This window comes from Phoenix dactylifera, chromosome 10 (assembly GCF_051530095.1).
Source record: "Phoenix dactylifera cultivar Ajwa chromosome 10, Ajwa_hap1_PhDact_Kaust_v1.1, whole genome shotgun sequence".
NCBI lineage: Eukaryota > Viridiplantae > Streptophyta > Magnoliopsida > Arecales > Arecaceae > Phoenix > Phoenix dactylifera.
Genome location: NC_143199.1, coordinates 27,511,492 through 27,528,856, shown reverse-complemented (window position 1 = coordinate 27,528,856; position 17,365 = coordinate 27,511,492). Strand labels below are relative to the sequence as shown.

The following is a 17,365-nucleotide window of genomic DNA, read 5'->3' as shown; positions in this document are numbered from 1 at the left end:
ATGACATATATCCAACCATTGCAATTTAATAAAGTGGATAGCACTATGATAATATTTGACTTCTTATGACATGCTTGTTATCTTTGGATATCGTGTCTGAGATTTAACCTATATTACACAAAGAGGAAAGATATATCCAGCCATTACAATTTAATAAAGCGAATAATCTTCAACTTAAGTTGTATACAGCTGCACTTACAAGACTCTAAACAGCCTCTATATGTAGTTTAAACTCTAAGATTAGGCAACTCCATTCTAATGTTCATCTCCTTTTTTTTCAACTATTACCAAAGCACTCCTTTTAAATACCATGCCTCCTTTCTTTTTCCCTTTTCCTCATTGGTGGATGTCTTCTTATCATATTGGTGACCGATCCTACTGCGAAAGAGATAATTTAAATATTAAATCATAGACTTGATGGATGATAGGCATTACAAAAGAATCATGAAAAGACAAAAATATAATACAAAAGTCTGCTACGATTGCATTACCCTCCAGTTTTTTCTTTCAAAGGATTATGATAGAAACAAAAACACAACATAGAAAATCTTTGTGACAATTGTATTTTCTCCTCTTTGTGTAAAAATTTACAACAAGATGATCATTGAAAAATATACTTTTCAAGGTGATTGGTTGTCCTACAATTCACCCAAGTAGTGCTCAACATGCAAGAAAGCCATCGGCATTGGAGGAAGGCTAGTTGTAGATCAAATACTATGATCTCTTAGTGATGCTTGCTCAGCTTGTATCCTTAGTGATCCTGGTTCTCCATAGTCTCTTTATCAAGTATAGCGATCACCTTTGATATTAATATTGCGCAACAATTAAATCCTTGCCAACGATCTCCTTGATCAAAATAGAAACCGGAAAAACACATCTCATTAAGTAGTGCTTTCCTAAGCATATCTCCTATGTGATTCTATCTGCTCCTCTCTCCATGAGAGATAAACCTGGCATCGTTTGCTGGAATTCTAGTTTATGAAATCATATCAGTGCTCAACAAGTCTATCTAGAAGCATTCTCACTTTTGAAGAGGAACAATAGAGAATTCAAATAAGTTTGGAACATCAGGGCCCATAGCTAGGTGCTTACTTTCTCGCAGATATTGGCATGAGGTAGGATTCAAATAACTCTTTTCCTTCACTCTAGATTGCTGACCTGCTATGCAAGAGAGGTGGGGTGGGGAAGTTGTCGAGAAAATTAACCATCTCTTATTTTGATGTTGCCATTCCAGATTGTTTTAATCATATCACCCGTCTACTTCCTTGCAATCACAAATAGCTAGGGACATGCCTCGACTTTCTGTAAAACCATTGCAAATTGGGTGAATGAGCATAACAGAATTCTCTTTGCATATGCACTTTGGCAAATTTGGTTGGCAAGGAGCCTTCAAATCTTCAAGGGAAGCAAACCTCAGTCTATGTCATTTGCCATACAAGAACAAATTGTTGGAGACGAGTTCTCTTCAATCATGCATCTAGCCTCACCCCACATAAATAGTGTATTGTGTTCCTCACTCTAGGGAGATTCTCCCTCCTTTCATCCTCTACAATCTCTTGCAATATCGAGTAATTAGGATTTTGCACATTTATCATGAAAGAAATATGCTAGTAGAACATCTTGCCAATATAGCTGCTAAGGCTTTAGCTTCCATTCACAGAATCTATGCTAAGAATTTTTCAAGATCCCTCCTTTACTATATCAATTCGGATGTTGTTGGTTGTTTCTTCCTTGGATTGTAACATTTGGAGTGACCCCTTAATTCTACCAAAAAAAAAGAAAAGAGAAAGAAAGAAGGGGAGATGCTTGAAGGGATTTGTTACTTGACCACCCATTCTTTAAGCATGCAGCTCATTTGAGGCTATTTTAATAATGTGTCTGATCTGTCACAAGCTAGCCACAAGTTATATTTCAATGAGTAACTCAACTTACTATGTAACTTGAGTTGTGAGTATCCAAACAAGCAAATTGGACTGGATCTTCAACTTGAGATACAAGCAGCTTCACTTATAAGACTCTAGATAGCTCTTATATATAGCTTGAACTCTAGGGTTAGGCAACTCCATCCTAATAGTTATCTCTGTTTTTTCAATTGTTAACAAAACATTTTTTTTAATATCATGCCTTCTTTCTTTCTCCATTTTCCTCATGGGTGGAAGCTATATATGGAAGGTAAATTAAGTTAAAGACATTAATATTATCATTTATTTTTCTTTAAAATATGGAAGCTATATAAGGCGATATCTTAATGGTAGATCTCCTCGTGCTAAGAGTGAGATGCACGGTAGACATTGCATTGAATAGCTAAAAGATTGTTCTTTGACACCAACACATGTAATCCAAGAATAATTTGTTCTCACTCTGAAAAAGCTCTATACATACACCACAATAGCATAGAAGAGTAAAGTCTCCTTTGGATGCAAACCTACTATCCGACGATAAGTCCCCACAGAAGCAAATCTTCAAGAGAGAAAGGCAGCCACATCAGAGAATTGATAAAATGAAGAATCCTCACAAATCATAAAATCTCAAAAATCAATTGTCCTGCTAATTGGATACTTTATGACTCCAAACTTCCATAATTACTATAAATCATTTATCTTTTTTTTATGCTTTTTTTGATGCTGATCTCTTCTTGGCCCTCACTATATGTGGTATAATCAGAGGATAGCTTGCTAGAGTATTGAAACAGGCTCTCAGGGATGAATGAGATGCTGATTATTATTCTTCTTTTTTTTGTAAATAAGGTAAATCACCTCTAAACTAGTTTCCAATATCCATATTTTAAAACCAAGTTAATGGATTATCTCTTATGATCCTTGAAAACTTCTCTTTCATGAACTCATAGCTCTTTTATAATTCTTATTTTGTGAAAAATTAACCATATCCCTAATCTAGCTTATTCCTAGTCAAATATTTCAAGCCTCTTCAATCTATAATTTAAATATTATGGGATATATATAGTTAATATAGTATCTATAAAAGGATTAGAAATGTTTAGCATAAGGTTACCCTTCTATACTATTGATTGCGTATGACCAACTCTTTATTTTTTTTAGTAGATCGGTAGCTCACACTAGTTCATGAATACAGCTAACTGAGTTAAAGGACAAAATACTGCACAAAGGTGGAGGGCCGACCCTCTTTTTACCAGCTCTTGGAGGCGAAGCGAGAGAGACTCCCCGAAACCCGAGAAAGTCCCGTCGCGTTCCGGTTTTGTCATGAATCAAGAAGCGAAACGCCACGCCACGCCCGCAAGCCCCTCCTCTTCTTCGACCACCTCCTTGGACTCCGGTGGAAGCGCGAGAGACCCCCATCGCCCTCCTCCTCTCTCGCCGCCGTCGCCGGCAATGTCCGCCGCGGTCTCTCCTCTCATCGCCGCCCAGCTCAACTACCTCCTCGCGCACTCCCCTCTCCCTCTCAAGGTAATCACCATCCCGATCCGGATCGAGTCCCCGTCTCTTCAAATCCCTATGTTTCTTAATCCTCCCAATTTGGTGCTCTTTAGGTCGGACAAGTGTGGGCCGGAAGCAAGAACGGCCGCTACGCCGACCGCTTCACCCTTCTCGTCCCCTTCTGCCTTGATTACATCAAGTGTCAGTCTAAATTTATGATTTTTCCGTCGTTTTCACTGGTTAGAAATTCTTTTGCGTTCTTGAGTTTCTGGATGTTGGATTCTTGCAGGGGATGTTGTATTCAATGCGGGGTACCCGTCGGTGCCGCCGGACTTTGTATTTCCGCCGGAAGATGACGACTTTCACCCCTTGATTCCTGTTGGCGATGTCAAGGAGGAGAAGGAAGGGGAGGGGGAGGGGCACTTGAGCAAGAGCAGCTTGAGCGATTGGAACAGTAAAGACCCTTCTCGGCTGTTGGCTCTTGTTCATGAATTGAGGTGGAGTGTGCCCACTTAGGGTTCAACTGAAGTGTCTGTTGTGGAAAGAATGGTCCTTTTTCTTTGTTAACCTTCAAAAAGAAAGAAAGATTTTTTTTTTTTTGGGTCATGGCTGCTGAGCCTTTTTTTTTTAAAGAAAACTTTTTTGCATATAGGGATTTATACATGCACTACCAGAAGAAGCGGATCGAGGAGCTTGATGATGCGAGGCTGAAGTTTGAAATAAGCACAATTCTCTCGAGAGAGGTAGTAAACTAATACCGACATGTTCTTTTTTTTCTTTTCTGGTGCTATGATCGTAAAGGAGTCCTTCTAACTAAACTCAGTTTGGTGCTTCTGATTTCAATAACAAAGGCTTGATAAGATGATATGTTACTCTAATGATGAAATCATGAAACTAATTCACAAACAAACTGGTGAACATGACTAGATGGCAAGCGGTCATCAAGTGGAACCGTCATTGGAGAACAACAGCCATGCTACATATCTTAAGGTGGATTGCTAGGAAGGCTGCGAGGTCCCCATCTTATTAAAGTTTTGTCCAATACATATGTAGCAAAAAAAACTCCCACTTTAATTAGTCACTTCTCTGTTTTTTCTTTTCCTTAAAAGGGCCGATAACTTAACCAAAGGATGCATTTTTCAGAGATGGGGCACCATATACGTGTAGAGATTGGAGAAGTGGAGACTTTATATTATAATAGTAAAGAAGCAAAGCAAAGCACCCTAGGTTGAGGAATCTAAAGGTGATATTTCTTAAAGAGGTTATTACAGGAAAGAGAGCTACAATCCTAATTGATTCAGGAGAGATGCACATGTGGCATGGGCCAATACAAGGTGGCTCAAATAAGGATAAAAAATGTATTCATGTACTTAGCAGTACAAGTTGGTATGGGATCAGTATAGGGCGCTATGGGGTGGTTCAGGGACACACAGGTTGATATGGGTTTTGGATATGTGGATACTCTAAAATGATGCCTGGTTGGTATGGGTAAAACATGAGTTTTTGCTGATCAACTGATCTTTTAGGCCTTGAAAGGATGTTCAGCAGCAAGATTTAATGAGAAACAGGGGGGTAATACAAGGCTCATAAGGAAAATATGAGGGGAATATCAAACTTTTGTGTGGGCCATGGTCCTTGCTGCCCTTCTCCCACTCTGCCGTGTTGGACAGCAATGATGACATGTTTTGCACTTATGTCGGTCTCCATAAACACTTGTCTGGAGATATGCTTGTGTTATCAGGTCACCTAATTCAATTTCTCTGGATTTTCTCAAGATAGAGAGACTCATGCATGGAAATGTATGTATAGTCTTTAGGCAACCTTGTAGCTTCATCGTAACTTGGATTCGCTTAACTGGATAAGGTAGAGCTGGCTCAAGTAGGTGGTATTTGGAGAAACAATTTGTTGCTCCAGAGAAATTAAGTTTGGTTCAAATTTGATGAGAGTTAGCAGCTAATAAGGTTTCTAATGTGACTATATCAAAGTGAGTTTTGGCTGTCATACATAACAAACCTGACTTGATGGAGAAATGCTAAATCCAGAATTAGGTTTTAAGCTTATGATGTATTTCATATTATGATGAGACTGATGTTTTGATCCCTGGTGTAAACTTTTTAATGTTATCTTATGGGTGCCGTCTCATTGAAATTACTGTATTTTATCCATGTCAAATAGTTTTTGACACTATGCAGTTTGCCTTATTATGTCCTCACGGTTACTGGCTTTCATCAATGAGGAAAAGTACATGTCATTGTCTATAAAGACACAAATGTGCATAATTATCATGAAGAGACCTTCTTGGCTTTACTTTTCTTTTTACTAGTATGGTTGTATTGTATCTTGCTTAACCATGAAATTGAACATGAGTTATGAACAAACTTATATATAACCAGATTTGACATTTTTGGAGGATCTGGAATTTTCTTTCTTTTTCTTTTTTAAAGTTTTTCTTTTCCTTCTAATGTGTAGAAGATTTTTGTTTCTATAATTTCAATACATACATATACATACATACATACATACATACACATACACATACACATACACACATATATATATGTGTGCATATATATATATATATATATATATATATATATATATATATATATATATATATATATATATATATATATATATGCACACACACACACATATATATATATATGCACATATTTATGTGTGTGTGTATATATACATTTATATGTATATATAGTATATATATGCTCCCCCCCTTCAAATAAAAAAATGAATAAGTTCAGCCCTTGTGTATGCATCAACTCATTAGTTTTACTGGCATGATGTAATGTTGTGTTTTGATTTGATTTATGGTTTAAAAGCTGTTTGAGTTAGTGAAATATGTTTCTTATGTGTTCTGAGATGGGTAGATCATGACCAATTTCCTATGATATATTTGAACATACTAGATAGTGGGTGTCAATCTACCTATCCACTTTATGTATATGTAAGGGTTGTCTAAAGTGTGTGTGTGTATTTGTTTCATGTCTTTTAAATGCCATAGATCATGGTTAACTGTTTGAATTGTCGATGTGGAAGGGCCATCACTTATTTTGCACTGATAGGATTGACGCTTCAATCCTCATGGCAGGATGCTATCCGATGTCACTTAAAGACGTGGCATGGATATCAAGTATTGAGGTGTCTAAAAGAGCCAGACACACTAACTTTCAATAAATGGTACAGGGGATACTAAATTGTGAGTTTGAGTGCAAAGAACATCATACCTTACTGCTATGTCTAGCAACTGGTGTCTATCTACCATCATGCACAGTTTAAATGCTTTGTTGGTTATGATTTATGGCCATCACACCTTTTAAAATTCATTTGCTTTATGTTATCATGGTTATGGCATGTCAGATGTATTCAAATGACTTTTGCAGAGTGGCGAATTAAAATAAGATGTACTTGTGAAATTGCATTCTAAGCTTTTAGGTTTCTTTAGGTTTTTTATTTGTTCACTTGTCAGTACTTCTAAGAATGCCAGTTAAGTTTTAGTTAATTATTCAGCATGTTTTCCTGCTAATTTCTTAGAGATTTTCTTCTTCTTTTTTCTTAAACAAAGTTACATGTTTCCTAATTTTACTTAATGGAACAGGGGATTGAAGTTTGTATGATTTCTTCACATGACAGGGTAAGTTCTCAGAAGTTTCAGCTGTTGGTTGGTCTGCAGTATCTAAAAATGCAGAAAATATTGTCAGTGATTCCATTAATCCTTATTTCATTTTGTTTACTGAGTGTAAATTGCCTGTACATTCTACTGCAGCCAGAGGAGGTAAAGTTTGCTGTCCCTTTACTGGATATAGACTTGAACAAATTGGTTCTTGCATGTCCTTGGAGACATCAGCAAAAGATCTACTTACAGGTTTTCTCTTGGTCTCTTTGGTAATAGCTGTTCATTCTGGGACATTCTTGTACAATTATATAATCTTTTGAGATTATATAATTGGTAATACTTTCTTGGAGTTGAGGTCTGACATGCTAATGCAAATGCTTGAAATTAAATATCTATAATTGAACTGTTCATGTAAGGTTGTTATGATATATTGACTAAAAGTAATCTAGTAATCCTTTGACAATAAGTCATAAGTTAGTTTAGAAGCTTAGGAGATGTTTAGCATTCATCGGCTTCATTTTATTTTTCTCATTTCATCATTTCACTGTTCTAACTTTTCTTACAATGAGTAATTTAAATATTCAACTTATGGAGTTGGTCCTGTTCGATGGGACGCTCTTGACTTGAAATTCAAGTCTGCAATCAGGTGTGGAACTTGATGCAACCCCTAACTGGCACTATGACTCCAATCCCATCTCCATAGATGTTCCTTCAGGGGAAGTTCTTGTTTTTTCTTACTGTTTATCCATCTTCAGTTCTTTTTCCTTTATTCCTTACTGCATTGGGACGAAGACCGAAAATTGGATTTGAATCAGTAAATCATTCACAAGAGTGCAGGGACTGGGATGGAACTGGTGATGTGATGCAATTGGAAGTTTAAAGATTTAGATGGTTGAATTTTTCCTTTAATTTTCAGTTTTTCACCATCTATCTTTGTTCTATTTTCCTTTAATTTTCAAAAGAGGGCGAGCCTGAAGAAACCCTGAATGTGAAGCTGTAATGACAATTTTGGGTAATGTTTCGATTAAGATTTAGTTTTTGATTTGTTTTAAGGGCGACATGGATTAGCAAAAGCCACCCCGAAAGGATCAGCTAATGGCTGTTGCTTATCACTATGTTCATGCTAAGCTGTATTTTTTTAAGGACATCAATGCTAATTTGCTGCCTATGCTATGGGGATGAACCCCAGGCTAGTTGTTTTTCGGATTCCTTAGATGGGATGGGGCCAACAGGTTTTATCACATTATGATCTTGATTGTAACCATGAAGCTGTGTCCCAACTATTTGGGTTCTGCTACACTGCCTTTGCTTAATTGAAGAATGATTGTCATTTTTAGAAAATTTCATTTTGATCTCAGATATTGCATTGTGCAGGTTGTATTTCCTGTACACACAAGTTATTCCTCTGCTCCTTCTGCTCCACGCATAAAGTTAGTCTCTTCTTCAGAGCTGAAGAGTTTGTTCTCTGTAGAAGATGTCAAACTTCCACCATGGTTAGATGGGATGTAAGCCATTCTATCATAATACAATATTGATTATACTTTTGTTTCTAACTGAAAAGTATTGTTTTGCAGTCTCTCATGTAAAGAAAGTAACTAAGCATTATCATTTTCTAAAATTGATTTTTTATGTATGATTTGTCTATATTATTATCTAAAGGTGTATGGCTGAATATCTTCCCAATTTAGAAGAAAATCTCAAAACTCAGGTCAGTCACATCTATCATGTTTATTTTTCTGATAACAGTTCTATCTGTAATACTGATCTTTCATGGTTGCTACAGATTTATATCTTAATGTTGGGTGTCTCTCTTGATAGTCGATATATTAAAATTCACTTCTGCATGCCAGCATGGATGCTCTCTCATTTAAAAGCTAAAACTTATCTGTTGTAACTGTGAAAGGTTCTCTAATTTTTTCTTTAGCCATTCTTTCATGGAAGATTATTGAAGCTTGCCATCGGTCAATCTAAGTGGTAGTCACTTCCTATCTTATCTGGTTTTTTGGTTCATTGGTATGGATTCAGTTTGTAATTTGAAACGACTGCCTGTCAGAGAACCCAATTTTGGTTTTTTGGTTCATTGGTATGGAATGTGCTGCATCTGATGGTTATTAACTATCAGTATCTGGCATATGTGGTACATCTGGTTTATTCAAGAGAAGAGAGCATTTGATGGATGACTATGGTCCCACTGTCAAGATTTTGTAGATTAGATTTGATAAATATAGAAAGAAAAAGAGCCTGCAGACCTGAATTCTGCTTGAGATGTGCCATGGACTAAATGCGAGAGCGGGTGGTTACCAAAAAGTTAGGGTGGAGAAGCATTTGCCCCATCCATGGCAGTGTGATGTAGATATTTTTAATCCAAGTAAATTTTTTGACACTGGTTTCTCCTTTCATCATGGAGCAGACTGAGTAACACTTAGCCTTCAACGGACTTAGGCCCTGTTTGGGGGAGCTTTTGGAGGGCCAAAAAGCACTTTCTGGCCCTCCAAAAGTACTTTTAGGTAAAAAAGGGTGTTTGGTAAAATTTTGGAAAAGCTGTTTCAGCTTTTGCGGGAAGCTGAAAACAGCTTTTTGGCAGAAGCTCCATTTTGGAGCTTTCCGAAAACGCTGTTTTCAGCTTTGTCGGGAAGCGGTATTTTTGACCAAAATACCCCCATTTAAAAGTTCATTTTTCCTCCCAAAAATCCCCATCCCACCATCTCTTCCTCTCTCACCATCCTCCCTCTCTCTCTCTCTCCCCCTCTTTATCTCCTTCTCCTCAATGCCCCCCCTCCCTCACGGTCGCCGAGGCCCGCCGTCCCGGCCCCCTCCCTCGCGGTCGCCGAGGCCCGCCGTCCCGGCCCCCTCCCGAGCACCCCCTCCCCCCGCGGCCCGCCGTCCTGGCCCCCTCCCGAGCCCCCCCTCCCTCGCGGTCGCCGAGGCCCGCCGTCCCGGCCCCCTCCCGAGCCCCCCTCCCCCCGCGGCCCGCCGTCCCGGCCCCCTCCCGAGCCCCCCCTCCCCCCGCGGTCGTCGCGGCCCGCCGTCCCGGCCCCCTCCCGAGCCCCCCTCCCCCCGCGGCCTGCCGTCCCGGCCCCCTCCCGAGCCCCCCTCCCCCCGCAGTCGTCGCGGCCCGCCGTCCCGGCCCCCTCCCGAGCCCCCCCTCCCCCCGCGGTCGCCGGGGCCCGCCGTCCCGACCCCCTCCCGGGCCTCCTCCCGCAGCCGCCGCGGCCCGGCCCCCTTCCGGCGCCACCGGCCTTGCGGGAGAAGAAAGGAGAAGAAGGAAAGAGAGGAAGGAAGGAGAAGAAGAGAAGAAAAAAGAAAAGGAAAGAAAAAGAAGAAAAAGGAAAGAAAAAAAAGGGAAGAAAAAAAGGAAAGAAAAAGAAAATAAAGAAAATAAATAAATAAATAAATATGTATATAAATGAACAAATAAATAAATAAATAAATAAATAAAAATATTAAATTATACCTTTATTATTTTAAATAATTTAATATTATGTTATTTTAAATAATTTTATACCTTTATTAATGTATTATACTATAAATATTATATTACATAACATTACATCATAATACATTAATATGTTATTTTAAATAATTTAATATTATGTTATATTATGAAAAATTAATTTATACTAATAATTATAATATTTTATATCTTTATTATTGTATTATACTATAAATATAATATCATAATACGTTATATCATAATACATTAATATGTTTTTTTAAATAATTTAATATTATGTTATATTATGAAAAATTAATTTTTACTAATAATTATAATATTTTATACCTTTATTATTGTATTATACTATAAATATTATATTATATTACATTACATCATAATACATTAAATGTTATTTCAAATAATTTAATATTATGTTATATTATGAGAAATTAATTTATACTAATAATTATAATATTTTATACCTTTATTATTGTATTATACTATAAATATAATATATATTACATTATATCATAATACATTAATATGTTATGTTAAATAATTTAATATTATATTATATTATCAAAAATTAATTTACTCTAATAATTATATTACTATTATGCTATATTATAATAATATTATTTATATCACAATAATATTATACTATATCGTATATTTATGTATTAATATATGTAATGTTTTATTATGTTATGTTGTATAATACTATGCAATGTCCTTTATGGTAATTTTGTCATACAAAAGTACTTTCTCAGTTTGTTTACCAAACATATGTTAAAGTGCCACAGCACTTTACAAATGTAACTACCAAACAGCAAACAGCTTTTTATAACAGCTCTACTTCAGACAGCTCTACTTCCAACAGCTCTACTTCCAACAGCTCTACTGCCCACAGCTCCCCCAAACAGGGCCTTAATTATTTACACTGTCAAGAGGCTTTTTAATATGAATATTTCACTTCTGCTTTCTCATGCACCCAGTTTTCTACGTAAGGATTTAGGTTTCTTCTCATTTGTTTGTATACTTGTTGTTCCTCTTCTCTTTTACTTTTTTTAGTCATGCTACAAGCTCCTATGTTTTTATGTGAGTACCCTTTTTAGTAATTTAGTGGGAATGTTTCAAAGGTTTTGGAGGCAGTTGCTTCAATTGGTGCTAGAAGATGTTTTATTGAGGCATTGCCCTCTCTATTTGGAAGGCCACTAGAAGCTGATCCGGTGTGCTTTTGGACATTCTTTACTTAGCCTTGCATTTTCACTTTTAGAATGATCTCTGAACATTTCTTTTATCAGGTTTTTTGCAGGAGAGCCACGGTGCTTGTTGTCTCTGGCGTTTTCACATTTCTGGTATGTTAAGGAACTTATCAGATTTATTTTATGTACCAGGTTCCCAGGTGACCATGTCTAAAATTAGAAGCATGGTATCTTATATAACCAAGGTTTACTGAACCGATGGTGGGCACTGTATATTGATACTTTAATGTCATGGTACACCTGTATACACATGGTGCGCTGCTGGAAGTGTGGCTGGACCATGTGTTGGTACAGTACCGTAATGAGCCTCCTTACCATACCGGTAGCATTGCAGTATGGTAATGCCTGGTACCGGGAAGTATAGGTTGGTATAGTATACCTTGAGGCAGACTCTTTTCAACAACATCATTGGCCTGACAATTAGAACATGGCATTTATAATATCACAAACTTCCTCAATTCATAAACAACATAAAACTAAAAATCAAACCCCAAAATGCTTGTCATAGATATGCTTTATATTATACTTTAATATCAGTTAGATTAAATTGAGGAAAAAATTTGTGGGTGCAAAATAGCTAGTCATGTAGATTATGGAAGTCGAATATTGGCACAAAATTGTCTTTGGAGTCATTACGATGGCTGAGTTGCTTGGAACCTGGAAATCTATTCCAGATCTAATATTTACAAGCCTTTTTTATTCATTATACTGGCCCATATTAGGAATCTTCGTGGGTTTTCCTTTTTGCTTGGGTGTTCTGTAGGTAAGCTGAGTTATATGTGACCTAGATAATTGACACATCTATTTAAGATTAATTGTTACCTAACTTCTTCTCATCGTTCTGCTCTGAGATATATAAATACCACATCTCATGTTCATGGACATTCAAATTCAAACCCAAGTATCCATGTGCAACCATGTACAATGAAACAACTGTGCCCTTGCTAATCTCTAAAATTATCAATTATTTATGACCTTAATGCTACTGTTGTTGGTCCAAGCTCCGATGAAAAATAAGAGTTTTACTTCAAAAGGCAGTTGGGTGTAAAGGAGAGGTCCAATGGTGGAAATGTATCTCAAGTTATCAATTATCCATGATCTTAATGCTGCTGCTGTTGGTTCAGAGCTTAGATGGAAAACTAGTAGCTTCACTTCAAACTGTAATTGCATATAAAGAAGAGGTCAAATTATGGGAATGTGTCCTGAACAAAATCCAAATCATCAAATTATTTATTTATTTTTAAGATGCTTTTCTAATCTCTAATGCATAACCATTAATCTTTCTTTCTTCTTGGCTAGCATGCAGTTTTATTGCCATTTTATCACTGTATGTCAAATACATGCGGCTAAGGGACACAATTTTGTTGTTGCAGGTTCATTTTTCAATCCCCACTCAGTTCCCTAAGCAACAGCCTATCTTGACGCTGCAAAGTTCTCAGGTAATTGTGTTTCTCTTGTTGTTTCTTTTTATCATTTTGAAAAATATTTATGTTTGCCACCAAGGTAGTAGCCTAGTGGTAAGGGGGCGATAATTCCGCCCAAGTTGCCCGGGTTCGAAACGCACGGGCGTCGATTAAATTAGGGGACCGGATGCCCCACGCTCGGCTGGCTTGTTGGCGGTTATGCTTTCCTTCCACTTGTACCAAGGTGGCACTGGGGTGACGTACCCAGTGGGGTGAGCCCACGGGTCGGGGAAGGCACGCGAAACCTGCGACCTGTATCGAACATTCCCTAGTGGAAGGGGGGCTCAGTAATGGGGCTGCTACGCGGGTGGGCTGGTCCCTCCCCCTCCCCTCCTATTTTTGACCAAAAAAAAAAAATATTTATGTTTGTAAATGTTGATCATTCAATATTAGTAATAATTTTGGAAATTTTTAAGCTCATACTTGAAAGTTAGGTCCACCGGGCGAGCTTGACTTGTATAGTTAAATCAAAATTGAGCTTTAAAGAAATATGAGTTGCAATTTTTCCGGGTTTGGCCAGTTTCAACACCTATGTATGAGCTGGCTATTGGCATATGAAATGTATGGGATGCTCCTGTTTTGTGCTGGACTTAGAGTTTGGTATTTTAAGTCCTAGGACCTTGGAGTAGCTATGCCTTGACTTCTTGGCATCCTAATTAAACGTATATGAGTCTAGTGGTGTTATGGAGATTCATAAACCTTGAGGGATTATTGGGTTACTAGATTTTAGGAAAACAATATTCCGTAAAACTTTTTTCTAATTGGTTTTGTTAGTAACATGCCAAAACATAGGTTTAGGTGAACCGAGTAAACCATTTAACCAACAATATATTGTAGAAACTAATTTTAGGTTATATGAGATACTTAGGGACCTTATCTTTACCTCTTCTCCTCTGAACTAGTTCTTGTGATCTCATATCCCAACTTCTTGAAGTCCAACCTTTATTGCCTGATCACAACTGCCTGACTTCCACCACACTCCTCCATCCACCCTCCTCTCCTCCACTTGCCCCTCTTCTCCTTGTCCTCCCCTTTCTCATTCTGGCTCCTTCTCTCCCACCTCCTCTCTCTTCCATTCACCCTGCTTCTCTCTCCTCTTTTTTCTCCTCATCCTGCCACAATCTTGTGCTGAATTAGTGTTATGGATGCTTTCAGCTCTTTCAAAGCACCCCTTGTACCAGTGGCGTGCAGCTTGTGTGAAAATGTTGAATTACCCATGATTAACATCTTGAGTGGATCTTATTTATTTGTCATGATGCCAGCATACAAAGATTTTCATCAAGTACAAAGAAGATGAGTTGCATATGCATTGCATTTGTGGGGACAATTTCATGTGCCTGCAGCCAGGTCTGGATTTTTCTTGATAAAAAACACAAGGATTTAAAAATATAATTCCTAAAGAAGAAATGATAGAGATCAATGTTTTATTGTTCTTAGTGACGGCAATATATCACTGCATATGCTAAGGAGATTTCTCATCCTTGCAAGTAAAATACATGGAAAGCAGCACAGCCTTATGCATGTACAAATTGTTCTACCTTTGCGGTACCACTTATCTTAAAAAAATGTTGAATGGGGAATGGAAAATTTTTGTCATTAAGTTCCTTGTGGAACTTGATATTTTCTGCCCCCCTTTCTCTCTCTCTTTTTCTGAGGAATAATTACACAAAAAATATTTTCTTCCTCTCTTTTCTGATGTTTTATACTCTTTGAACTAATCAGGCTATTCTGTAATGTTCTGCAGCATTTTAATTCTCAAGGCACCCCAATATTATCACCTCCTATAAACGATTATCCGTGGAGTCCCAGATGGGATGTGCCGGGGATGGTTGAGCGCATCTTGTAAGTAGCCATGCTTGGTAGTGTTGGGAAGCTTCTTGAAACAAATCTAATCAGATTATTGTTGCAGTGACTTTCTGGTTGACGAATGTTTGAACTTCAAGAAATATTGTAATGAGACCATGCCTCAGCAGCAGTAGCATGATGCTATAAGGTATGCTCCTTTGCATACTTGTACAAGATCCATATTTCAGGTTTAAATATCATGCCTTTTTTTTTCTTGCGGAATAATTATATTTTAGTTTCATTCCGTTAGATGCTTTTTTTTCCTTTTTGGGTAAGTTTTGCTTACCTGCTTTTTTGGTTGTAGAGAAAGGCTGCACTTTTTTTGATCTTTCTTAAAGTGGGTTTGAAGTATACACCAAGCACAGCATGGGTCGCACAAACTTTTCTCCCAGAAGCATTGTGGTAGTTCCCCACATTTTAGCACAGGAGAAGGGTCAAGGAAGGTTTTAGGTTGTGTATAATTGACATCCTGGAAAAAGATGTAAACATTGGTTCACAGCTTTTGGACATTCTCTTGCAATCCTTGTTTTGCTCTTGTGATCTCATTAAGAATTTCGCGTTGTATCGTGGCATGAATATTGTATAGTCAGGTCATTTGTGTACCTTATTTGGCCTTTCTATTCATTTGACTCCTGAATCTTCTGTCTTCTAGCTACTCGTTAGTAGAATTGCTGTTGGTAACATCTTATTAAAATGGCAAGTGGCCTTAGATCCTGGAGCTTGACAAATTATTGTATCAATTGGTGGCACCAGAAGCATCAATCTGCCTACTGAATTCTTGTAATGCTCGAGCAGGGAACTTCAGTGCTATGAGACCGAGAGGTCCAAGCTAACTGGATTGCTAAGAAATGCTCACCAAGAGGTGCTGCAAAGCTCTGATCAGACTAGCTCATCAATAAACAAATGGTGGTTTGGAGATCATTGGCATCACCATTTCATGACTGTTTGATTCTTCTTACAAATAAGGTCTTGTTTGTCTCGCATCACGTTATATCTTAACCCCAAAACAGGGAGGTTTCAATGAAGAAAAGTATCATTGCTTTTAAAATAAAATCGCTTGATGAAAAGTCACTGGCATTTATTAATGAAATGATTCAATTTTTCATTTTTGTTTTTGTTGGTCTCATTTTATCATCACAAATTCAGATAATGCAAGTGTGCCTTATCATCTTCTGGTTGTTGGATATTATCATACCATGAGTAGTAAAGATTACAAATTAATGTACTGGAAAGTCGGCTTACAATCTAACGGTCATTTTGGGAATTGGAGGTTGGTGGTCATTACCAGAGATCGATGATAGTTGATATTTAGGCCAGGTAAATTTATGTCAGACTCTGGACATGTGAATTGGATGCTTGCAAAAACAAAAGATTAAAAGTACAAACTGAAAATTTTCTTTTGTGCCTTCAGACATTCTTCATGTTTATGCGTCACCAGGTCTTCTCAAAGCGGAACAAGGTGCAACACTGTTAGTTCAAACCGAATTGGATATCCACATATCTATGTTTGCTTAGTGAATTTAATCTAATGTCGTGCAGCAATTTGCAAAGAACCAGGTTTTTAAAATTTGAATCCAGCCAAAGTCATTAAAGGTTGACAACATCTCATTCGATTTGACCTAAAATGAGCTGACTTGACCTTGTAGGGCGATTGGGCTTGAATAGTTTTTCTAGTTAGCCTCCTATATAGATCAAACCATTGGATTCGGATTGTATGTACAAGGCTGGATTAAGGCTTCAAACCTCGGCATCGTGGACTGGGTTAAATCATCCTAATCAAGTCCAGAGTGTGGCCACTTTTTTATTAGTTATTAGAGAGAGAGAGAGAGAGAGAGAGAGAGAGAGAGAGAGATTGGGTTGAGTTAGGCATGATGTGTTAGCTTTTAAAATATTTAAGATTTATTTGGCTCACAGAAAAAATATTTTCTCAATGGATGAGTATACGATATCCGTAAAAGTGATTTTTGCATATTTGATTGATCGTGAAAAAACAACATGTTCTAGAATGGCTTATGGCTTATGTATGTTTGGTTGAGCATTTACTTTTCTATAAAATTGCGTAAAATACATATTATATCTTTAATAAAGAAAAAGAATTTATCTCATTTTATCAAAAGTATAAAAGCATTTTGAGAAAAAAAATACTAATTTTCAGCCGGTGAAAATTAAATTTTTTTATGCTCCAAACTTTTATATAAATTTCTTTCTCATAAAATATAAAAATTTTATTCTATTTTTTTCTCAATTAAAAATTTCAATCAAATAGAAGGTCTTTCTATCTTTTTTATTGATCTTAATTTTTTCCTCTCACCAGCCAAATGTGTTTTAAA

At 37.2% G+C, this 17,365-nt stretch overlaps 1 protein-coding gene across 1 annotated transcript; it reads left to right on the top strand.

Annotated features, from left to right (window-relative positions):
- The first annotated feature begins 3,133 nt into the window (after window positions 1–3,133).
- LOC103714063 (BRCA1-A complex subunit BRE-like protein) lies at window positions 3,134–15,686 on the top strand. The gene is made up of 14 exons (XM_008801196.6): window positions 3,134–3,425; window positions 3,509–3,596; window positions 3,685–3,892; window positions 4,048–4,138; window positions 7,009–7,044; window positions 7,177–7,275; window positions 8,401–8,531; window positions 8,686–8,734; window positions 11,602–11,691; window positions 11,767–11,820; window positions 13,101–13,166; window positions 14,935–15,032; window positions 15,100–15,183; window positions 15,340–15,686. Exons 1-13 carry the CDS (start codon window positions 3,222–3,224, stop codon window positions 15,167–15,169), a joined length of 1,284 nt encoding a protein of 427 aa, XP_008799418.1. The 5' UTR covers window positions 3,134–3,221; the 3' UTR covers window positions 15,170–15,183; window positions 15,340–15,686.
- Window positions 15,687–17,365: the final 1,679 nt, after the last annotated feature.

Coding starts and splice junctions, on each gene's coding strand:
- LOC103714063 (XM_008801196.6), top strand. CDS start 3,222: ATGAATCAAGAAGCGAAACGCCACGCCACGCCCGCAAGCCCCTCCTCT. Junction 7,276..8,400: donor AGCAAAAGATCTACTTACAG/GTTTTCTCTTGG, acceptor TGCATTGTGCAG/GTTGTATTTCCTGTACACAC. Junction 11,692..11,766: donor GGCCACTAGAAGCTGATCCG/GTGTGCTTTTGG, acceptor TTCTTTTATCAG/GTTTTTTGCAGGAGAGCCAC.